We start from the raw sequence: 24,039 nt of genomic DNA on the forward strand, positions 1-24,039 counted from the left end.
AGAGAATCCATTTATGTTGTTTCAAGCCACCAAGTTGGTGGTCATTTGTTATGGCAGCCCCAGGACTCATCACCTGAACCAAGTGATCCAGATTACATCTTTGTGATAAGTCGTGGCTATCAGGGATCCCTGCCTGATAATATGAGGTGAGAAGGGCATCTCACCTCTGTGGTCTTCCCCAAACACCCATAACCCCATTCTAATCATGGCAAGAATATCAGACAGGCCAGCATGGAGGGCATTCTGCAGAACGCCTGGCCAGCTCTCTCCAAGACTAAGATTATGAAAAAGGAAAGACCTAAGAGCCATCCCAGACAAAAGGGGACTGGGGAGATGTGTTGACTACATGTAACGGGATTCCTTCTACAGAATCTTCGGTCAGGGAGAGGACATGAGTGGAAGAACTGGTGACATCCAGACAACATCAGGAGGTTGGTTAAAAACAATGTACCAGGGTCAATTTCTTGTACAATTGCATCTGGTAAGATCTTCTCATTCCGGGAAGCTGGGTAAGGGACATAGGGGAGTTTCTGTACTGTCTTTGCAAGTTTTCTGTAGTTCTGAACTTATTCCAATATAAAAAGCTTGCAGCACTATTTAATCCCCATTTTACAGCTGAGGAAACTGAGGCTTGGAATGGGAAAATAACTCATCTAAGAGCACCCACCATGTGATGAGCCAGGCAGAATTTGAACTCAGGCCAGTTGACTCTAAACACCATACTTGCCGCCTTCCATTCTCTCACTAAGAAAATTCATAAACAATTTAAAAGGAACAATTCTTTACATATGAAATGTCTTTTTTAAAAACTCTGGGAAAGAAGCTGTGGTACCTGAGTCCATTACATTGTTTAATTGTTTCAATTTCCTGGTTTTGACAGTGGTTAGTAAGATAGACCATTTCACTGGGAGAAGCAGAGTTAATGTTCAGGGAAACTGTACTACTTTTTTGCAACTTTGTATCAGTCTTAAACTATTTCCAAAAAAAGTTACAAAAATTGAGTGGCCAAAAGAACTGAAAGCAGGGTCTCTAAAAGATATTAGCACATCAGTGCTCATAGCAGCATTATTCACAATAGCCAAAAGGTGGAAGCAAACCCAAGTGCCCACGGATGGATGGATGGATGGATGGATGGATGGATGGATGGATGGATGGATGGATGGATGGAGAAACAAAAGCAGTCCATCCATACAATGGAATATTATGCAGGCTTAAAAAGGAAGGAAACTCTGACACCTGCTACAACACGGATGAACCTTGAGGACATTATACTGTGTGAACTGAACCAATCACAAAAGGACAAATACTACATGATTCCACTTATGTAAGTAACCTACGATAGTCAGATTCATAGAGACAGAAAATAGAAGGGTGGGTGTCAGGGGCTGAGGGAGGGGAGTTGGGAGTTAGTGTTTCATGAGAACAGTTTCACTTTTGCAAGATAAAAAGAGTTCTGAATGTTGGTTGCAGAACAATGTGAATGTATTTAATACCACTGAACTGTACACTTAAAAATGGTAAATTTTATGTTATGCATATTTTACCACAATTTAAAAAACTCTAGTGATTTTTTGAAAGAAAGTGTCTGTACGTTTAATTCTGAGTAGTTGATGTACATGGTGCAAGAAATGTTGGCGGTATCTCCCTTCCACCCCCACTTTCACCCTCTCTCCCCACATCCTGGTTCCCTCCCCAAAGCGCCCCCGTGTTATCAATTTCTTACTCTTCCTTTCTGAGATTTTTTGCTGCCTTTGCAAATACATTTGTGTGCATTTGTCTTTCTTTTGCATTTGTTTTTCATTCCATAAATTCTTCCACGCTGGCTTTTTAAAAATTGTGATAAAATATACATAGGTAACATAAAACTTACACTTAAACCATTTTATTTTATTTATTTATTTTTAATAATTTTTTGTTATTGGGGAAGGGGAACAGAACTTTATTGGGGAACAGTGTGTACTTCCAGGACTTTTTTCCCCAAGTCAAGTTGTTGTCCTTTCAGTTTTTTAGTTGTGGAGGGTGCAGCTCAGCTCCAGGTCCAGTTGCCAGTTGCTAGTTGTAGGGGGCGCTGCCCACCATCCCTTGCGGGACTCTTGAGGATTGAACTGGCAACCTTGTGGTTGAGAGCCCACTGGCCCATGTGGGAATCGAACCAGCAGCCTTCGGCGTTAGGAACATGGAGAGAGCTCTAACCTCCTGAGCCACCGGGCCAGTCCAACACTTAAACCATTTTAAAATCTACAGTTCGGTGGCATTAAATACATTCACCATGTTTTGCAACCATCACCTCTATCTATCTAGTTCCAGAGCATTTCATCATCCCAAAAGGAAGTCTGGTCCCCATGAGCAGTTGCTCCCCATTCCCCCTTCCCCAGCTCTGGCAACCACTAATCTTTCTGTCTCTATGGATTTGCAGTTGTGGACATTTCATAAAAATGGAATCATACACTATGTGGCCTTTTGTGACTGGCTTCCTTTACTTCGCATGGAGTTTTCAAGGTTCATTCATGCATGTATCAGTACTTTGTTCCTTTTTATGGCTGAGTAATAATCCATGGATTATTGGATACATTTTATCTGTTCATCCCTTGGTGGACATTTTATTTTTACATTTGGGCGATTGTGAATAGTGTTACGAACATTCATGTACAAGTATTTGAACAACTTAATACTTTGAATTGTTTGGGGTTTATACCTAGGCGTGTGGAATTGCTGGGGCCTGTGGTAACTATGTTTAACTTCTTGAGGAACTGCCAAACTTTTTTCCACTGCAGCTGCACCATTTTATTGCACTTGGCTTTCCAACGTAACCAACTTGCTTTTATTTTTTTTAAGTGTCCTCCATCTTCCTCTCTGCCCCTTCATCTTACCTACCATAGACACTGCATTAGTGGTTACACTAATGTAACAACGTGTTTATAATGTTGGAAGCCAATCCTTGAACACACATCTTGGCAGCTCCAGCCAGGACTTTTTTGTCTCTGCTTGTCCTCCCCTAAGAACGTGCTCAAGCACTCTTGCTCCAAATCCTGACCCCTCCCATGTGTGACCTGGGACAATTGGCTTAGCTGCTCTGGGCCTCAGTTTCCTCACTTGCAAAATGTTATAAGAATAGTCCCTCCAAGGGTTTTGGGAGATGAAAAAAAGAGAAACCTACTGATACACTCGAACAGTATCTGTGGGTGGTTTGGGTACCAGTGAACACGAGCCTTACCCCCGTCACTCTTGGCAGCAGCCTGGGACTCAGTTTCTCCCCCCAGCACTGACTCTGAGTGCTATCAGTTTTCTCCCCTTTTTCTGGTGGGATGGGGGAAAATGAAACCCACTCCGACTTACCTCTCTTCACATCCCAGCCTTCTAGCAACACATGCACTTTGCACCAGACACTATTATTACATGTTTGAGCAATAAAACCTGATTCTGGGTGAGATTTTCATTCTGTTTTCTTCTCCCCCTTGGTTTGGGTCTTGCTCCTACAGCCAGACCAGGCCCGCTCTGAATTTTCTGAATTCTACCTGAAGCTGCCAGAGACCAAAATAGCTGCTGAGTGTGTGACCTCCAGTCTGAGCTTGCAAACGACTCCTGGGCAGTCCAGAGACTTCTTCCCTAGGTATTCTGAGGCCCTGGCCAGAGGCATATGGGCCTTCATCAGCATACTGGTTAATCAGGGGCCAAGGCTGCTTGGAATGAGATGTCAATGGCCCAAGTCCAAAATCCAGCCCTGTTTCGAAGGATGTAGCCAGAAACCCCAACTTTATTTTTCTGGCTGTTTTTGGAAGAATTTTGGCCTCAGATGAATGTTGATGGGGGACCAACTGTGTGCCAGGCTCATACTGGGTGCAGAGACACGGCTGTAATGGAGACATGTCCTTGGCGTAGAAGTCCTAACCCTTATGTCAGCAAAAATGGGAAACAAAAGAGAGAAGCAGTGCCGACAAGGAATGATTTCTGAAAGTGATCGCTGTTATGAAGAGGATAAAATAAGGAAATGAGATGGACCTGCTGGGGTGGTGGTGGTAATTTCAGCCAGGGAGGTAAGGGGGACCCCTAGGAAGAGGTGACAGGGAAGGCCCTAGGAGAAGGTCACGCTCCAGCTGAGCCGTGAAGGAGAGAAAACAAGTAGGTTTGCAGGATGTGTTCCAGGCAGAGGGAAGAGCAAGTGCAAAGACTCTGAGGTAGGATTGTGTTAGATTCTTGGAGGACGGCTGGGGCTAGAGTGGGTTGAGTCGTAGGAAGATGGAGGGAGGAGAGGCCAGGGTCTCTGGGCCACGTCAGTCTCCTTAGCAACAGAGGAGCCTGCAGAGAACCTTCTGGCACCTCCCAACTGTGGGTGCCAGGTTTTCGTTTCCCAGCTCGACCTCTTGCCATTTCTGTGATCCCAGGAGGCTCTAGCGTAGTAGCCTTCCGAACTGTGCCTCAGGTGCCTCATCTGTAAAATGAGGTGAATAATGGAACCTTGCTCACACGAAGTGTGTGTCTGGCGGGGGGGGGGGGGGGGGGCCTGATAATTCACGACAGTGGGCATACAGCAGATGCCAAATGAACACTTGCGGAATAAATGACCGGCTGTCCTCGTCCTCAGCTCCTGAGTCAGTTCAGGTGGCCACACCCTACGGGACGAACTGTCCCCAACTTACAGGTGGGGAAACTGAGGCGGGGGAAGGGGGCGGGGCGGCGCTCCTGGATTGAGCACCTGGTTCGGGGCGCGCCTGCTGCGTCTCAGGCCCGGGGGCGCTTACGCCGGGAAGTCCGGCCGGGGTGGGGTGGGCGACGGGACCGGGGGGAGTGAACACGGCCGGGGGTGTGGCCAGGGCCGGGCGGCGGGGCCGTGGGCGGGGCCTGGGCGGGGCCGGGCGGCGGCGGCGTAGGACGCGCCAGTTCGGACTCAGGCGGGTTTGAGGTGCAGCCGGAGCGCCATGGAACAGCCCCGGAAGGCGGTGGTAGTGACGGGTACGCGCTGATGGCGGCGGCCGGGGGCGGGGCGGGCGGCTCCCGGAGCGGTGGGGCCCGGAGGGGCGCGGTGGCCCGGGCCGGGCAGGTGCTGGAAGTCGTGCCAGGTTTGGAAGATGTCATCGCCCGCAGGAGCCCAGCTCCGTCCGTGCGATGTAGAAAGTGAAGGGGCGCTCCTGTGGTTCTAGTGTCAGGGTCCGTGCGGGCAGGGACGTGAGGGTCCGGTCGCCTGCCCCGCGCCGAGCAGGGCCCTCTGGCGTCCTTCCTTCCCCGGGTGGACACAGTGACCCTCCGGGCACCTGCCTGTTCCGTCTGTCCGGCCGGTGGATTAGACTGGACTCCTCCTCCTGCCCCTTCCTTGGTCGGGCCCGTCCCCACCCCCGGCCCCAGGGGACAAAGGCCGATTTGCGGGCAGGAAGTGCCCCGGTGACAGATGAACCTCCTGCCAGCCACTGCTCCCCGAGCCCTGCACTAATGGGGGGGCTGCTCCCGAGAGGCAGGCCAAGTGGAGCTCGAGGGACCTCGGATGCCCGGCCGCCCTCCGGTTGTGCCAGGGATCGTCTTGGTCAAAATCTTTTTTCCCAGAGCTGTTTGTGGGTGAACGCGGTCCCCGCTGTCACCAACTCCCGAAACTAACTGTTCCTCCTCGAGGAGACTCCACCTCGTGGCCACGTGGGCGTCAACTTCCGCCAGGCGTGTGACTGGGGGTGTGTGTGTGTCATTTTGATCCGCTGTCTGGAGGGGTCGGAGTGGGAAATCCAGCTGAGGTTCACACAACTGTTCTGTGGCCTGGGAGAGTAGATCTGGCCCTGGAATTCCCAGGAAGATGGAAGAAACCACTCACCTGACTAACAGGTGTGTGTATTTGGTGGGGGGGTCACCGCCCCCTGCAGCCCTCGTGTATCTGGTTCTTTGTCGCTCTAGTGCTGACTATGAAGGCACCCACCCTACTGGGCATATTCCTTGAATGAGCTCATGACATCTTAACGGTCTCTATTTTGCAGAGGGGGAAACTGAGGCTCACAGAAGTCACCCTGTTTGTAAGTGGCTAAGCAGCCCATGCAGGAGGAGAGAGGGAGTGGAGAGGTCCTGACTCAGCTTGTGTGTGTGTGTGTGGGGGGGGAGGAGTGGTGGTTCCTGCTGTTCCAGGGCACAGCATCTCTCCCAGGGCCTGGCACCACTTGGGACCCTCGGCCTAGCTGGAGTGACCCATGCTTCCTGGGCAGCCTCTCTTGGAGATGTTTATTTTTTAGACAGGGTGACAGAGTGATGAGAAGAGGGAAGTAAGCCATGGATTCATAGGTCTGGGTTTGAATCCCAGCTCTTCCATCTTCTTGCTGTGTGACCTTGGGCAGCTGGCTTCACCTCTCTGGGCCTCAGTCCCGCTTCTGTGAAATGGGCCCAGGAAATACCATTGCCGGGAAAGGCAGTGCAGTGAAACTGAATGCCACAGAACAGGCAGAGCACTTAGCACATTTCTGGGCAACTGTCTTGGTTTGTAAATGGGTCTGGAGTGTGAGCAAGTGGGAAGGAGGGTGGTGGGATGGTGTCTAGACAGCCTGGCCTGAGAGACACCCACATGCATCCTTTAAGGACCATTCTTCATTCGGTGGTGATTCACGGAGTGCCTCCAGCCCCTTGCATTTCCAGAATAGCGGAGAGGCCCCAGAGGAAGACAGTGATAAAATAATTAGGCACTGGGTCAAGCACAATGGAGAAAGTTGAGAAGGGAGCAAAGCTAGCCTTTTCTGGGGCAAAAGGAGACCACTGGCCTTTTGCCGGGCACAAGAGTCAGGTATAGGTGAGGAAAGGAAAGGACATACAGCTTCAGTTAATAGCAGGCAGTGTTTGTGTGTGGGAGGGGGGCAGCTCTGAAGCACCACTGGGTTTGCCCCAGAACTAGGGACAGGCCCCTGACATTGTCCCAGGTGGCAGCTGCTCCTGCAGCTCCCTGCTCTGTTCTCCCACGTGGAGGCAGCAGCCTGGCCCTGGGCAGGCTAGGAAGGGCCACTGTGCGGTGACATGATACTTTTACTGTTTTTTCAGGGTTTGGTCCTTTTGGGGAGCACACTGTGAATGCCAGCTGGATTGCTGTCCAGGTAACTGGGATCCGGAGGGTAGGAATCAGGCTGGGGGCTGGGCTCCTGCTGGAAATATTTGGCACCAAAGAAAGGAAGGAACCTACAACGAGAACAGCTCCTGAAGCTTCCTGAGAAATATTTCAGTCTGATGTACACATCTTCCCAGATAGCAACGCTATTGCTGCCGTGTGTTGAGCACTGCTCTAGACTAAGCATTTTCTGCAGCCCAGCACTGTGAATTTTCCTAACAACCCCTGCGTGGTTAGGAGCAGTTATTCCTGCACCCACTTTACAGAAGAGGAAACTGAGGCCCAGAGAAAGTTATCTGAAGTCACACAGCCAGAAAACCATAGTGGCATTGCCTCAGAATTATTCCATGCCTCAGTCAGGTTTGGGGGTGACCAGGCAGGGATATTAGGGGATGTAGTAACCTTGTAGAGAGGGTACAGTGACCCTCACTGGTACCTCCCAGCAGCTGGAGGAGGAAAAGTTTGCATATTGTGGGGGCGCCTTTCCCGTTGTCCTGAGCGGGGTGTCAACCAGTGAGCCTTCCAGTCTTTGTCAGATGGGGCATTTGGAGGGACAGACTGGGGAACAATAGGCAGAGAGAAAGAGAACGGTTTCGCCTTATATAAATCAGATCTGCAGAGACTGGAGCCAAACTCGAGTTAATCCTAGCCCATTAGCTCCTTGATTTAAAGCATTGCCTGTTTTCCACTCCAGAGCCCTGAATTGGGAGAAACCTTGATGGGTCAACAGCTAATTGGGCCTCTCCCCACCTTTTTTTTTATTTCCCCTGCTCCAGACCTCAAACACTTTGGCCACTTTTTTTTTTTTTAACTCCGCTTTGCAAGTAGGACAGAGGGACAGGGTCCCCCGGACCCTGCAGATGGGAGCATGTCCGAGGCTTTGCTCATCGCACCCGCTCCCTGGAGCCCCAGACAAAAAGGAAACAGCGTGTTTCTGAAGACGTGTGTGTCTGGCTTTGTGCGAGTTTCAGACCAGAGCCTTCACGGGGCTGAGTGGACACAAAGCCGTGTGTCTGAATTCCTGGGCCCCAGACACGATGATCTGCATCTAAATAGGAGAAAAATCAATTAAACAATCTTTGGAAATCCCTCTGAGCTTTGGGACTCGGATGGCGGGGGATGGCAGCTCTTCGTCCTGCTGCCTGCCAGAGGGGAAATACCCCTTCTGTTTTAGTTGCTCATCTCTCCAGACCTCACCCCTGGAAGACTTTCCATTTTCTTCCTCAAGTGTATGAAACAAGAAAGGATTCTCCACCATTTCCGAGCTAAAAAGATGCCAAATTGCCAAGACTTGATTGTTTACCCTTCTTAAAAAAAAAAAAACCTGGAGTGTCACAGACATCCTGTGAATCCGTGATCCCATGTAAACTCCATGGAAATTTACACGCATGTGGATGGAACAGGATCTAGAACATTCCAGCCCCTTCCCGTCCTTCCTTGTTTCAGAAGTCCCTTGTGTCCCTCCTAGCTAGCTCCCTCTCCCCCACCCCCACCCCCTGTAAATCTCCCTGCTGACTTTATTGCCACCGCAGGTGAGTCTTACTTAACGTCTTCTAGACTCAGGGTCAGTGAAGTTGCGCTAGGGCCTGCGCCTTCTGCGCAGTGCAGCGTCTGTGAGATTGACCAGCGGGTTGCCCGAGCTGCATGGGTGCTTTTTAGTTGCCCTGGATGAAACAGATTTGCCTGTGAAAAGAGTGCAGCCTTTGGATGCGTCAAATCAATCCCTCAAGAAAATAGGCCTTAAGTGTGCTCCATGTTGTCCAGACTTGAGTTGCAGGGGCACTTGACTTAGGTCACCTGGGGGGCGGGGGGGTTGGTTGAATGGAGTGAGCAGTGTTACTTCCTGTCTTAACTGATTTTTCAGAAGCCTAAGTTGCCATCTGTAGAAGGAACCCCTCCTCTCGCAGAGACCAACTAATTTCTCTCCCTGTCTGTTTCTCCCCTTCTCTCTCACGCCCTCTCCCTCTTCTTCTCCCTCTCCTTCTTCCCCCCCTTCCTCCCTCCCTCCTTTCTGTTTCTTTCAGTTTCCCTTGGCTTCTCTGTGGGTCTGTCTGTCTCTATCAATTGGTGTGTCTCTCCCCTTCTCTTTACATCTCTCTCCATCTCTGTTTCTGTCTCTGTCTCTCCCCTTCTGTCTCTCTCTGTATTTCTCTTGGCCTTTCTGTGAGTCTCAGTCTCTCTGTCTCTCTTCCCTTCTCCGTCTCCATCTCTCTGTCTGTCTTTTGCTTCCACCCCTTCCTTCTTCACGCTGTGAGGGAACTTGCTCCCCAGCAAAGAGTGAACTCTTTTCCACCAGCCCCATCAAGAGGTGGGAGTTGTGGGAACTGAGGGGTGACCCCCCTTTTTCGTCTTTCCTCAGGATGGTGCTCCTTAGCACCCCTCACAGGAGGGCCTATGTTCTTTATGTGTCCCATCCCTGCCAAGTGGTGTGGGACAGCAGCTGCATGTCTCTTCCTAGGAGGCCCAGGTAGGTGCCGAGGGCTGGGAACCCTTGGCTCGGGGTGTCTGGAGCATTCCCTGCCCTCGTGGGCGAGGAGGAGCCGGGGTCACAGGTCCTGGTGATATCACGGGACAATTACTGCCACAGTGAGTCTAGACAGACCTGCTAAGGATATTAACCAGGGAACAAAGGGGGTCTTTGTTGTGGGGTCAAGGGAATCGGTCAGACGCGGCCGCGCAGCGGGGTCTTGTCAGGTAGACAGGGTGTAGACAATGCACCGTCTGGGGCTCCCGAGCCTGTTCCGTTCCCTTCCTTTCACGGTGTGTGCTCAGCGCTTGCTGCAAAGTGTTATGGGACTTGGGGTCCACTGCCAGCCCCCCAAGAGAACTGGTTGGCCCTGTTGGAACAGAAAGTGTTCACAGGCACAGAATTTAGCGAGGTTATGGGCCACCCACTTCTTGCAGTAGCTGCAGACAAACTTCATAGCTGCTCTTTCCCCTCCATTGCTCTTTTTGAAACTGGGGAATCATTTGCATACAGGCACATGTGCTGATCTTCAGTGTCCCCATCACTTCAGTGACAAGTATTTATGCCCATGTCTCCAATACCTCGATCAAGATAGAAAACGTTACCATCCACTTGGCACGTTTTCTCCTGCCTCCCCACCCTGCCCCGGGAACTGCTGCCATCTTAAGCTCAGTCACCATAAAGCAGTTTTGCTTGGTCTTGAACATACGGCACAGTTTCTGTGCCCGTGTGTGCTGGTTACGCTGGCTCAGTCTGCGTTGTACAGGGGGCCAACTGGCTCTTTTCCTGACTCACCCCTCCTCCCGTTGATATTTCTGCTGGGGGCTCCAAGGTTTGCTCCTAAGAATACAGCAGCAGGGACAGTCCTGGCAGGGTGTTTGGCACACAGTGGACGCCTCTCTGCGGGGCTGCTGGCCATGGGGTGTGTGCCTGTTTTTGATGGTGATTTTCATAGTTTAGGTATTTTTCCCCCATTGGGGAGGGGCTAGGTGGGCTCCAGGAGGACATGAAGAGCCAAGGTTAGGTCAAGACAGTGCTTCACTCCGTGGCTCCCTGGTGACGCCAGCTCCTTTCCTAGCACTAAGATTTGATGCGGGCAAGTAGCCATCCCACGAATGCTGGAGAGGGGGACAGAGAGGGTTCATTGGGAGGGTCTGCCACCCCAAGCTGGCCATCCAGCCTTGGCACATCATATGTCACGGTGGCCACTGGAACGGTTTCTCTTTCCCAAAGAGGGTTCCTTAGATTGGTCACTAATCAAATTCTCAGCAACCTTGGTCCCTCTGCCCTCAAAGGTGGTGCCACCCCATTGACTTGCTTGGCTTGTGAAGGGCTGAGGTGGCGGACAACTCCCTGACTGAAACTCTGGACAAATCATGGTGATCCTTTTCAGTCCTCACTCTGCCTGAGATACGGATTCCTTTAATTCCTGGCCTTTCCACCTATTTTCTGTTGCCAGAAGAGGCTGCCAGGGTCTTGGGGAAAAGACATGGGGCAGGAAAGTTTCAAGCCACAGGGGACGGGAGGGTAAGAACAAGTGGGGTCATCGCTGATGGGGTGTAAGGATAGATGAGATGGTTTCACCCGGGGCCAAGATAAAGCCTTTGCCGGAGACTTCTCCTCCCAGCCCTGGGCGAGGGGGTGGGGAGAGAAGGAACCATCTTTATCTCCATTCAACTAAAACATAATTTGACAAGTTAAAAAAATAGTGCAAAGGCTTTTCACACCCAGGTTCCCAAAATATTAACATTATATTAAATTTTCTTTTTCTCGGTAGATAAATAGATATAAAGGTAAATATAATTAAATTTTTTTTCTTCTAAGTCATTTTTTTATTGTGGTAAAATATGCATCATATAAAACGTAACCATCTCAATCGTTTTTAAATGCACGGTTCAGTAGCATTAAGCACATTCACACTGTTGTGAGTGGTGATTCATCTCCAGAACTGTTTCATCTTCCCAAACTGAAACTCTGTCCCCACTAAACACTAACTCTCATCCCCCCGCCCCCAGCCCCTGGCGCCCACCATTCTACTTTCTGTCTATGAATCTGACTCCTCTAGGGACCTCATGTAAGTGGAATCACACAGTATTTGACCTTTCACTGTGACTGGCTGTTTCACTCAGCATAATGTTTTTGAGGTTAATCCACATTGTAGCAGGTGTCAGAATTTCATTCCTTTTTAAAGCTGAATAATATGCTATTGTATTTATATACCACATTTTGTTTATCCAGTCATTAGCTGATGGACATATGAGTTGTTTTCACCTTTTGGCTATTCTGAATGTAGAATAAAAAGGGGCCACATAACTAAAGCTGACAAGCTCAGAGGAGCCCAGCGTGGCCCGCCCTCCAGACTCAGAGACCGAAATTAACTACATAGGCAATGTATTTGTAACGCTCCTTATGTCTCTTCCTTTGATTCTAATGTATAAAATAAGCTGCAAAACTGTCATTCTCCAGAGTATTTTCTTAACCTATTGAGATTTTCCCTCCCAGTAGTTGTCGTCAGTTTGGCTCAAATAAAATCATTAAAATTCTCTACAGGTTTGGGCGTTTCTTACATCAACATGAATGGTGCAGCTGTGAACATAGGTGTACAGATACCTGTTCAAGACCCTGCTTTCAATTCTTTGGGGTATATACCTAGACATGGGATTGCTGGAGCATATGATAATTCTATGTTTAATATTTTTGAGGAATGGACTTACCGTTCTCCATAGCAGCTGCACCATTTCACGTTCCCACCACAGTGCACAAAGGTTCCAATTTCTCCACCGCACCAACACTTGTGATTTTCCTTTAGAAAAAAAAGCTATCCTGGTGGGTGTGAAGTGGTATCCCATGGTTTTCATTTGCATTTCTCTAATGACTAATCATGTTGAGCATCTTTTCATGTTTATATTATTGGTCCTTTGTATGTATTTCTTTGGAGAAATGTCTATTCATGCCCTTTGCCCAGTTTAAAATTGGGTTGTTAGGGTTTTTATTAAGTTATACTCATTCTTTATATAGATTTTGATCCCTTGTCAGATATGTGATTTGCAGATATTTTCTCTCAGCCCATTCTCATTTCACTCTGTAGATTGTGTTCTTTGCACAAAAGTTTTTATTTTCATAAACTCCAGTTTCTCTAGTTTTTCTTTTATTGTCTGTGCTTTTGGTGTCATTGAATTGGTTTTTAGGACAGAAAAGAGCTCAGTGGGTCTCCTCTTGGGGATTAGGAGAAGACTCATTTTTACCCTAACGTTTTCCCCCTGTCTCTAAGACGCACCAAGTCTGAGGTCAGAAAGCAGCTTTGATTTGGCAGTATCACTTGATGGTAAATAAGTACTGATTTTGGAGTGCAGCAAGGCCACTTCTCAGATGTTATGCCTCACACATTGTGTGAGAAATGTGCGCAAGGGTGTTCACGGCAGCACGGCTTATAATTGAGAAAAATTGGAAGCCACTTCAATATTCTAGTGTAGGGGAACATCTTCATCCATGGCAGCTAGTTTCTGAGATGGAATATTATGTGGCATGGAAAAGGGGAGGAACAAGATTTAGATTTAACAATGTAGCTAGATCTCCAAAACCACCTGCTGAATGGAGAAAACACAGTTGCCAAAAGATACAAATGAAGTAAAAAGAAATACTATGTGTTTTCTCAGATAGGTGTGTATGGGTCCTCAGGAATGTGTGTGGGTTGGTAGTACATGTCTCTGAAGTATGGGGATGGGACCCGGACTTGGGGTGAGGCAGCTTCAAACTTGATCTGTCTGGCTTTTTAAAAATATACTATTTTCATGTCCTCATTTACTAATTCTACCATCTGTGTTGTTGCTGGCTCTGTTTCTATTGATTGATTTTCCTCCTCCTTGGTGGTAGTTTTGTTTCTTGGCATGACTGGTAAGTTTCAGTTAGATACCAGAATTATGAATTTCACCTGGTGGTGTGCGGGATACTTTTGTATTTCCTCTAAATGTTCTTGAGCTTTGTTCTGAGATACAGTTAAGTTATTGGCAACAGTTTTATCCTTTCAAGGCTTGCTGTTAAGCTTTGTTAGGCAGGATCAGAGCAATCTTTATTCCCAGGGCTAATTTCCCCCCACTTCCTCATGAAGTTTTTCCACTCTGGCCAGTGGGTACACCACGTATTTCCAGCCCCATGTGAGCTCTGAGGGTTGTTCCCTCTGATCCTTTCAAGTCACTAGCTGTGTCATTGGCCTCAGCATGCTCATATACACCCATTAGTCCCTGGATCCTCAAAAGATCTCTGGATAAATATCCATTCCCCCCACTCCTTTCTCTCCTGCCTGCCCTCCCTCCCCAAGCACTTCTATCACTCTTCCTCACCCCTGCCCTCCCTTCAGTGGCCGCCTTATATCTCCTCTTTGGGACTCCACCCTTCAAACTGTAGCCTTCTTAACCCTTTCTAGAACATCCTCTTTGACTCCTCAACTAAATGTCTGAGAACTGTTATTTTACACATTTTGTCAATTTTCCGCCCAGGGGTTCCAAACAGGAAAGTAAAACTTGATTCTTATGGCTCCGTTTTAGGCAGAAATTGCTTTTGTGTGTTTTTTTTTAAGGAAGTGCATTCATGTTTTAAAATATAGTTTAAGTTTGCATGTTCTGAGACCTTTTTAAGCACTGTGCCCTTCATGTGTATTGTTTTGTTTTGTTTCTCCTCCCTATAACATGGGTACAGATGAGGGAACTAAAGCACAGAGGGTGAGTGACTTGCCCAAAGTCACCCAGCCAGTGAGTGAGGGGAGGACTAATCTGGTCCCCTGGCTCTGGAAGCCACACCCCTGACTACCCTCCCCCATCTGCAATGAAGAGCTGCCTTTCTTTCTTTCTTCCTTCCTTCCTTCCTTCCTTCACAGGGGTTTGACAGTGTGAAAAACAATACAGTCCCGTAGGAATCACGTGACTGCTTTGTCTCCAAGTCCTCAAACACTTTAAAGAATAGCCTCTTTAAAGAATAGCACCGTCCAAGAAGTTGAGGCTTAGATGGAAAGGGAGCACGAAGAATAAAAATACGAATGATTAAGAAAAATGACTGTGGGAAACGTGAAGTATTTTATCAGGTGTTCCCTTTGGTATATTTTAAATGTTTTGAAATCAATTTCACACAAAACATAAGCCCCTCCCCCCCTTAGCCATCTGCCCCAGCAGCAGTCTGCAGCTCTCTCAGGCACCCGTGTTTGGGATGCAGGTTTACACTCTGCCCTCATCTGTCAGGCTGTGGGATTTCTCAGGGGGCCCTTCCTAGTTCCGCATGTCTCCGGGTTTGGTGAGAGGATGGGGTCCCAGTTCCTGGTGTCAGCATTTAAGGCACCCCCAATGCACCCACTGTGCCCCACCCACCCTCCAGGTGTTCTTGTCTCCAGGTGACCTGATGCACCCTCTTTGAGGCGCAATATGGAATTACCTACCATGAGGAGGGACCTGCCTTTCTAGGCTGTGGGAAGAATAACTGCAGTGGTTAGGTGCAGAGTTGGGACAGCGTGGATAGCAAGGTCAGGTGACTGGATAAGGAAATCTAGAAGCTGCTGCAGGAGATGCAAGAACTCACCTACAGCAAATTCAATGAAGCCAGTCAAAAAAATGCTTCTTCCTGGGACCCCCCCACAGCAATGGATAACGTCTGGCAGTGGTAGGGTTTTAAAGACCATTGCATGAGATCTAAGAATAAGAAACAGCCCTACTGATACTTATTATTTGAAGTATTAATTTTACTATAAAGAATGCTCAGATTTTCATGTGCAGCTGAAACCTTCATCCTCAAACATCTCTGCCTGCCTCTGGGTGCCCGGGCTGGTAAGATCACTGTTCCTCCAGCAAATTGGTTTCTGGGCTTACTATGCACTGAGCCTTGGCCCAGCCACGTGGGGGGCCTGCACGGAGTGAACTGGTAGACCCTCAGTGGAGCACGTTGAAAAGCCGAGGAAAGCATCGGTATTTCCCGGAAAAGTGTGCACGCAATTTTGTATATAATTCAAGGATGTTCACTGCAGCACGGCTTATAATTGAGAAAAATTGGAAGCCACTTCAATATTCCAGTGTAGGGGAAAGTTTACATCCATGGCAGCTAGTTTCTGAGATGGAATATTATGTGGTATGGAAAAGGGGAGGAACAAGATTTAGATTTAACAATGTAGCTAGATCTCCAAAACCACCTACTGAGAGCAGAAAACACAGTTGCCAAAGGATACAAATGAGGTAACAAGAAATACTATGTGTTTTCTCAGATAGGTGTGTATGGGTCACAGAGCCAGGAACAACACAGACGGTAGAATTAGTAAATAAGGACATTAAAATAGTATATTTTTAAAAAGCCAGACAGATCAAGTTTGAAGCTGCCTCACCCCAAGTCCAGGTCCTACCCCCATGGAGTTGGGTCCACCTATAAATGTATACTGAGCCCTTGCTATGTACCCTGTACCATGTCTAAAAATAATGCTTCTCAGGTGTGCCAGAGGGAAAGTGTAACAACAACAAAAGCAGTAACAGTAGGCAACATTATTTGAGCTCTTAGAATGTGCCAAGCATTGCTTGGAAGTCTTAGTGTGAATTCATTTATTTAATTCTTTTCACCGCCTTGCTCACAAGTACTTTTTCATCCCCATTTCATATATAAGGAAACTGAGGCTCAGAGAGGCTAAGTAATGTGTCCAAAGTCACACAGGGAGGGTTCAAACCTGGGAACCTAGCTCCAGAGACTGCAGCATCAGACCACCGCTCATGGATGTGCACAGAGAGTTCGAGAAGTATGGGTGGGGAAAGGGATGAGGGAGGAGTTTGGGGGCAGACCAGCACACTCATCTTCCCCCTCCACACAGTGAGTCAGGAGCCCCGCTTGCTTTCTGAGGATGGGTCAGTTTATTTCCAGGGCGTGCATGGTCTCGGCAGCCCTCACCTAATGCCACAACACTCCCTCTCCTCTCGCTTCCAGGAGCTGGAGAAGCTGGGGCTTGGTGACAGCGTGGACCTGCATGTGTATGAGATTCCTGTCGAGTACAAGACTGTGCAGAGGCTCATCCCCGCCCTGTGGGAGAAACACAGCCCGCAGGTGAGTGGAGCAAAGGCAGGTGCTACTTCATCAGGACCTGCAGGTGAGCGCCCCAGGCAAGGATGATTTATGTGGCTTTGGTCCTGCTGCCATCACATGTCATCAACATTTTTAAAAACTCACTAATAAGACATTTTACATTCTTTTTTGTGTGCCCAGTCTCTGAAATCTGGTGTGTTTTACACTTGATCGTACATCTCAATTTGTACCAGCCACATGTCAAGCGCTCAGTGGCCAAGAGTCACCTGTGGCTGCCTATATTTTAAATGTTCACATATTTTCTTACAATGCCCTTTCTGTGTGTAAGCATACACACCAATAATTGATAGTTGAAGTTAAACTGTATTCAATTTGGTATCCTGCTTTTATAAGTATTTTATCATGAGCATTTAATCATCTGGGTCATTAAAAATTCTCCCTAAATATTATTTTAATCTCTGGGTAATTTTTGTTTATTAATATAACCATTCTCCTACTATGGGGCATGCCACTTGTTTCCATGTTTTTTTCTCCCTTGTAAGTGACCATTGAAAGATTATTACATCTCTAATTATTTTTAGATTAGATTCCTAGAAGGTATACCTTGTCTTTTGCATTTGGTGATATGTCTTAAAGACCTTTCCTTACAGAATTGCTTTGGGTATTTTTTTTCCCCCTTTCTTCCGCCTTACTCCCCCCTCACTCCGGTTCAAGCCGTTGTTTCTCAGTCTAGTTGCGTAGGACACAGCTCCTTGGCCCATGGTGGTGTTATGAGCCTTGCGCTCCCCCCAGCTGAGTAGTCGCCAGTCATTGGTTGGCCACTCACAGCAGCTCAGGGCAGCCACCAGCAGCATTCAGCAGCCTGTGGCAGCACTTAGTAGCCTGTGGCAGCCCACTCCAACCTACGGCTCCTCAGCTCCAGGGAGAGCTGTTATTCACAATCTTAGCTGTAGAGGGCACAGCTCACTGGTCCATGTGGGAATTGAACTGGTGACCTGGGCGTTAGGAGTCCCATGCTCCAACCACCTGAGCCACCAGGCCCGCCCACTTTGGACATTTTAACAGCTATATTGTAGTTCATAATTTAGCCAACCCCCACAAGTGGCTAATGAGGTTGTTTCCAGTATTTGATTGCATTAACAAAGCTGCGGTGAACATCCTTGCATGTTTCACTTGGCATACCTTTCTGCAAGAGTGACTGTAGGTTTATTCCAGCAGCAAGAGGTCAGAAACAATGTAACCCCTGGTAGAGCCCAGTGAGGATACTGCCTTCTCCTTGGCCGCGGGGACCCCCACTCTTAGGGACAGACCCTGTTAAGCCCTGCCTGTCTGTCTGCAGCTGGTGGTGCACGTGGGTGTGTCAGGCATGGCGACCACAGTCACATTGGAGAAGTGTGGGCACAACAAGGGCTACAAAGGGCTGGACAACTGCCGCTTTTGCCCTGGCTCCCAGTGCTGTGTGGAGGACGGTCCTGAAAGCATTGACTCCATCATCGACATGGACGCTGTATGTAAGAGGGTCACTACGTTGGGCCTGGATGTGTCGGTGACCATCTCACAAGATGCTGGCAGGTAGGGCACCAGGGGTGGGTGTGCGCAGAGGTGTTCCTCCTCCAAAAGCCCAGGCTGGTGTTGAACAAGCCCAGTGTGTTGACTTTGGCCTCGGTGGGCCAAACACTCACATGCATGAGCCATAGAGCTAAGTATATACACTTAACAGGTCCCACTGATTCTGATTCTGGATCTGCCCACGTCTCCCCACCCAGGCCCCTGCCGTCTCCCATCTGGATGCTGCTCAGATGACTCCTTGATGTTTCTCCTATCACCTCTGCCCCAAACCTGCTAGTCCTTCTCCAAATAGTCTCTTTTCTAGGTTCTTTTCCTGTGACAACTAGAACACAACCATAAACCTGGTGTTTTAGGACAACAGAAACTTATTTTCTCCTAGTTCTGGAAGCTAGAAGTCCAAAATCAAAGTATTGACAAGGTTTATTCCTTCTTGAGGCTCTGAGGGCGAATCTGTTCTCTGCCTCTCTTCTGGCTGATGGTGGCTGCCAGCAACCGTTGGCAGTCCTTGGCTTGTAGATGCATTGCCCCAATCTCTGCCTCTGTCTTCACATGGCCTTCTTATAAGGACACCAGTCCTTGGATTTAGGTCCCACCCTAGTCTAGTATGACCTCATCTTAACTAATTACATCTGCCCATCCCCCATATCCAAATAACGTCTCATTCTGAGTTCTGGGTGTACATGAATTTGAGAAGGAAACTATTACAAGGTCTTTTATAAATTTAAGTCAGATGAGATCCCTTCCTTGCTTAACCCCTCCTGTAGCTCCCACTGCCCCTAGAATAAAATCCCAACCTCTCCTCACCATCCCTAGGTGCTGTTCTGTCTGGTCCCTGCCCACCTCGCCACCCTCATCTGCCTCCACTCTCCCCTCATCCTCTGCATTCCAGACCCACACACCAGCCTCCTCCTGTTCCTCAAACACACCAAGCGCACTCTAGCCTCAGGGCCTTTGCACCTGCGTTGGCCTCTGTCCAACCCATCTCCCTCTGATGAGGCCTCTTTCAGGTCTCAGCTCCAACATGTTGCCTTCTTAGGGAGGCCTCCCCAACCTCCCAGACCAAGTAGTGTCCTCTGCTCTACTCCCTCTCGGCAGTGGGTACCTTGACTGCTGAACCCTTCTTACACTACTTCAGCCCAAAGGCAGCAGCAGGTGGCAAGTATAGTTGACTGACTAAATACAGGAGTAACTGACTTTGCCATCAGTCTCCTTTAAACACTAGTTTTAAATTGCATAGACAGTTCTGGAATGTGTTTTCGTATGTTCCCATTGTGAAAATTTATCTTGCCCTCTCTCCTTCCCCTTAGCAATCCCTCTGTTAAATTAGAGACTTAAATTATGAAATCTCCTATCACCCACGTTTCCGTATATATATAGAGAGAACACGTGGCCTGCTGCTTTAGGATTTTGCCCTGTTTTGCTTTGCTTTTGTGTGGAGGGGGTGACATGGTTTGCGTTTTCCTGAGCGTTCCCTTCCTCGGTTTCACTGGTGGTCATGTGACTGGGTCTTAGTGAATTCTCTTCTTTTCTCTGGATCAACTGCTTGCCTTGAGAATGGCTGCGTGGTATTCCACTGTGTGCATAAACCAGAGTTTATTAAGCTACTCCTCTGTCCGTGGGCCTTTAGGTTGTGTCCTAGTCTGTTTGAGCTGGTGTAACAAAATACCACAGACTAGGGGGCTTATAAACAACAGCAATGAATTGCTCACAGGTCTGGAGCCTGGGAAGTTCAAGATCAAAGCACCAGCACAGTCATGTTCTGAGGAAGGCCTCCAACAGCTGGCTTCTCACCGTGTCCTCACATGGTGGGAGGAGTGAGAGAGCTCTCTGGGGTCTCTTCCCAAAGGGCCCTAACCCTATTGATGAAGGCTCTCACTTCCCAAAGGCCCCAGCTCTTAATACTATCACATTGAGAGTTAGGGCTTCAACATATGCGTTGGGGCGACGAGGGGGGTGGGGGCAGACATAAACATTCAGACCCCGGTAGGTTGTTTCCTGTTCTGCTCTTATATATAACGCTGCAGCAAACACCTTGTGTATCTTTCCTGTGCCCTCACACAGATGGCTCCTAAAGGTAGCTTCTAAAAACTGGCACTACCAGGTCGCAAAGACTATGCATTTGTAATTTTGCTAGCCGCCAGACTGCTTTCCCCGGGGCAATTGGCAATCCCACTCTCCGCATCTCACACTGCCTGCATCCCACCTATGCACCAGCAATAGGCGTTACCATGTTTGCTGACCTGGGGAGGGAGAAGCAGTGTTCTACCTTGTGGATGTCCGGTGAGGCTGGGGGTCTTACAGGGGGTTTGGATGGAGGCTGTTCTGTCAGTCTGACCATGTTTTGATCTCCCTCCTGCCTACTGCACCCTGCGGCTTAGGTACCTCTGCGACTTCACCTACTACACCTCTCTGTACCAGAGTCACGGCCGCTCAGCCTTTGTCCATGTGCCCCCCCTGGGCAAGCCGTACAATGCAGACCAGCTGGGCAGGGCGCTGCGGGCCATCATCGAGGAGATGCTGGGTGTCCTGGAGCAGTCAGAAGGCAAAATCAACTGTCGCCACAAACACTGAGAGCCGCGCAGGTCTCCTCAGACCTCATCCCCCAGGGACCCTGGGAGGGGACAGACCCCTTTGTCTGGGAATCTGATTTGGATCAAACATTTCAATTCACACACTTCCTCTCTCTTTTTCTCCGCAAAAGCGCTGATCAATTTGAAGAAGTCGGCTGAAGAATTTTTAATCAATTTCCCTTTGCATCTGGGGACGTGGCTACAATGGCTGGGAAGCCCATGGGTGTGGATTTCCTCAGAGAACCCTGGTCGGGTAAACCTCTGTTCTGCGATCCCACAGCTGGGGCCACCTGGTCACCTGCTTATCTAGGTCTCTGGTGAAGGGATTCCAGAGTCCCTCCATCCCGTGACTGGTTTTTCCCAAACTTAAAAGCCTCTCAAAGAGTCTTTGCCCTGAGCTGTGTCCCAACAGCCCGGACAGTCTCAGAAAAGGCCCCCTTGGGATATGGCATGGGTTTTTTGTTTGTTTGTTTGTTTTGTTTTGTTTTTTTTAAACAATAGTGCACAGAGTAATTTATATTCCCTTTGGTTAAAACACAGGCTGTAGCCAACAACAAAAGTGTCTTCTTTTTTCTGGGGTGCTGCCCCTTCTGCCTCCTGCCTGGAAAACTGGACCCACATCTTTGTTTGGAGGTTAACCCTGAGGTTGGGACTGGGCCGATGGCCAGACCACAGGGGAGGGGCGTCTGCTGCCCCAGGAGATTGATAAGTTTGGCTGATCCATTCAACACCTGAACTGAGCCGTGAGCTCTGGAGTGGGCCGCCAGTGGGAAAGCAGACCTTGTCATTTCAACATGCACAGGACTTTTTTTTTTAATAATGTAAAAATTTGTAGCAGCTCCAAACCCATCCCACATCTGGCCTGGATTTTCGCAGCCTTGGTGCTGGGGACTAGTTTCTTGTTCTCCTTGAGTGTGTGTGTGTGGGGGGCTGCCACAGGGCCTGGGGTCCAGAGTTTGCTGAGCCCCGTGTGTGCTGGCACATTTAAGCAGGAGGGCAGGAGGCAGCCAGCAGGTTTTTGTGTAGATGGCTTTTGGAGACACACCCAGACTCAGGAGTCAATTTTTATCTCACTCTTTGGCAACTTCGAACTTCCCAGCCAGGGAAAAGAGTAACATCCCTCCGGAGGCAACTAAATTCAGCTGGACCTTGACACCAGGGCAGCAGCAACCATGAAGCCAATTGGAAAAAACACACGTTTTGGAAATATTCATCTGTTTTTTGGAGAACATGCAGTTTTATCATTTGCCTAAGTGTGAAGTAAGCTGGAATCTGATGCTGTGTTGGATCACGTCAGTGTTTCCCAGCATGCAGTTCTTTTTAAAACAGTTGAGATTTTTGTTTTGTTCTGTTTTCTTAAACATTCACCCTCTTTCCCTCCCGTTCTGATGTCCAGGGTGGTTCCTGCCTCTGCTGAGCTGCTCTGTCACTTGGGAACCAGGTTGATCGGTTTGAGTTAAAGACTTTTTCTGGAGGGGAAAAAGGGAGTAGATGGGTGCTTGGCAGTGGCCTGTGGCTGACAGGTTGAAATAATCTGGCCTCTGCTCCTCTCTCCATGCCAGCCCCCCCCCCCCGCCAGAAACACCCCCTCCATGTCCCCAGTCTGCGTTTGCAGTGTCTCCCGAGACATCTGATGTGTGTGATGTCATTGCGTGTGCTCCCTGAGCCAGCTTCTGTGAGCAGAAGCTGTGGCTCTTCTGAATGTAGAGGGCTCAAGGCCAGAGGAGTCCCCCAGAAGTCTTATTCAGAACACTATGAAGCTCCATCTAGCTCTGTTCCCCAAAGGCCTGATCTGTGGGGCTCTAAGGAGGAATTTAATCTAGGCAAGATGGGGGGGTGGTGACTGGAGGGGAGCCAGGTCCAAGCTTAGCTGGGCACCCGCTGCAACCCAGACACGCCTTCCCCAAACTCCACATTTTCATCTTTCTTTTGTCCTCATTTCGCCTTTCTGTTTAAAGCACGCTGTGATTTAGCAACTTAGAGATATAACTTATTGTCTGATCATAATTGAGTGTGTATGTGTCATTTTTGCATTCCAGCATTGGTTTTAGATTTCCTCAAGTCGAACTTGAATTGTGTCTTTCACCATGATGCAGAGCATTTAGCTCATTTTTATTTAATCAGCCATCCATTAAACATTTCACTCACTCCCTGCCAGCTTTTCTTTCTTTCTTTCTTTCTTTCTTTCTTTCTTTCTTTCTTTCTTTCTTTCTTTCTTTCTTTCTTTCTTTCTTTCTTTCTTTCTTTCTTTCTTTCTTTCTTTCTTTCTTTCTTTCTTTCCTTCCTTCCTTCCTTCCTTCCTTCCTTCCTTCCTTCCTTCCTTCCTTCCTTCTCTCTCTCTCTCTCTCTCTCTCTCTCTCTCTCTCTCCCCCCCCTCCCTCCCTCTCTCTCCCCCCCCTCCCTCCCTCTCTCTCCCCCTCCCTCCCTCCCTCTCTCTCTTTCTTTTCCTTCCTTCCTTCCTTCCTTCCTTCCTTCCTTCCTTCCTTCCTTCCTTCCTTCCTTCCTTTCTTTCTTTCCTTCTTTCTTTCTTTCTTTTTCTGTTTTAAAATGTTTAATCTTTTTCTTTTGGGCGAACTCATCTGTTTACTCCATGGTGTGTCTGTCTGCATTTACTGGGTCTCAGACTAAAATGTCCTTGTTTGAGAAGGGGGGACCAGGTCCCATTACTTCTCCCTTGTCATTTTTAGAGTCCCATATGTGGGGGGAGGGGTTTGCACAGAATGGAACAAAAGGATGGATCTATGAAGTGGGTGCAGCTTGTCAGGTGTGGAGGAGAGTGATGCCGGAAGAGGTGGGTGCAGCAGTTAATGGTGGAAAAATGGGCTGAGGGATATGGTATGAAGGCTGGTGGGGGAAGGTGAGAAGGTCTTGTGGGAAAGCTGAGAGGGGCCTTTCCCTGGTGAGCCGCTTTGGGGGGTGCTGAGGTGGGGCGTGGGGCAGGGTCCGGGCCTCTGGCAACAGCATCTCCTTTAAGATGCCAGAGTCTCTGTACTATATTTTTCTCTCAGCCTTTTTGGCTCCCCCTTCTCCACGAAAAGGAAGGTCAGTAGTATGTGTATGAATATGTAGCTTGAAAAAGAAATAAGACAGAGTGGATAGAAAGAAAGGAAAATGGGAAGAAGGAGGAATTCGAGTTGGTGTTCTGGGCTGGGTGCCATCTGGCCCACCTGGTTCAATCAAGGAACAGCCAAGGTCCCTTGGGCCCTGGTAGAGACAGGGACAGGCAGGGGGCGAATTGACGCTAGGTCTTTGGAGAAAATATCAGATTGCAATAGTTTCAGCAAGGAAAATAGTTTTCTGCTTCCCTGCTTGTTGCTGGCATGGAAACTTCT

The 24,039-nt window shown here is 48.6% G+C and overlaps 1 protein-coding gene across 7 annotated transcripts; it reads left to right on the plus strand.

Annotated features, from left to right (window-relative positions):
• Nucleotides 1–4,845: 4,845 nt before the first annotated feature.
• PGPEP1 (pyroglutamyl-peptidase I) lies at nucleotides 4,846–22,271 on the plus strand. 7 transcript variants are annotated; one of them, XM_081075673.1, is made up of 6 exons: nucleotides 4,846–4,950; nucleotides 6,997–7,049; nucleotides 16,473–16,589; nucleotides 17,908–18,140; nucleotides 20,516–20,719; nucleotides 20,839–22,271. In XM_081075673.1, exons 1-5 carry the CDS (start codon nucleotides 4,917–4,919, stop codon nucleotides 20,706–20,708), a joined length of 630 nt encoding a protein of 209 aa, XP_080931799.1. In that variant the 5' UTR covers nucleotides 4,846–4,916; the 3' UTR covers nucleotides 20,709–20,719; nucleotides 20,839–22,271. The 7 variants fall into 7 exon arrangements, with proteins under 7 accessions (XP_080931799.1, XP_080931798.1, XP_080931803.1 ...); XM_081075674.1 differs by adding an exon at nucleotides 9,420–9,527 and having other exon boundaries at nucleotides 4,882–4,950; nucleotides 20,516–22,271; XM_081075672.1 differs by having other exon boundaries at nucleotides 20,516–22,271.
• Nucleotides 22,272–24,039: the final 1,768 nt, after the last annotated feature.

The sequence above is a fragment of the Rhinolophus hipposideros genome (genome assembly GCF_964194185.1).
Source record: "Rhinolophus hipposideros genome assembly, chromosome: 16".
In the NCBI taxonomy this organism is placed as follows: domain Eukaryota; kingdom Metazoa; phylum Chordata; class Mammalia; order Chiroptera; family Rhinolophidae; genus Rhinolophus; species Rhinolophus hipposideros.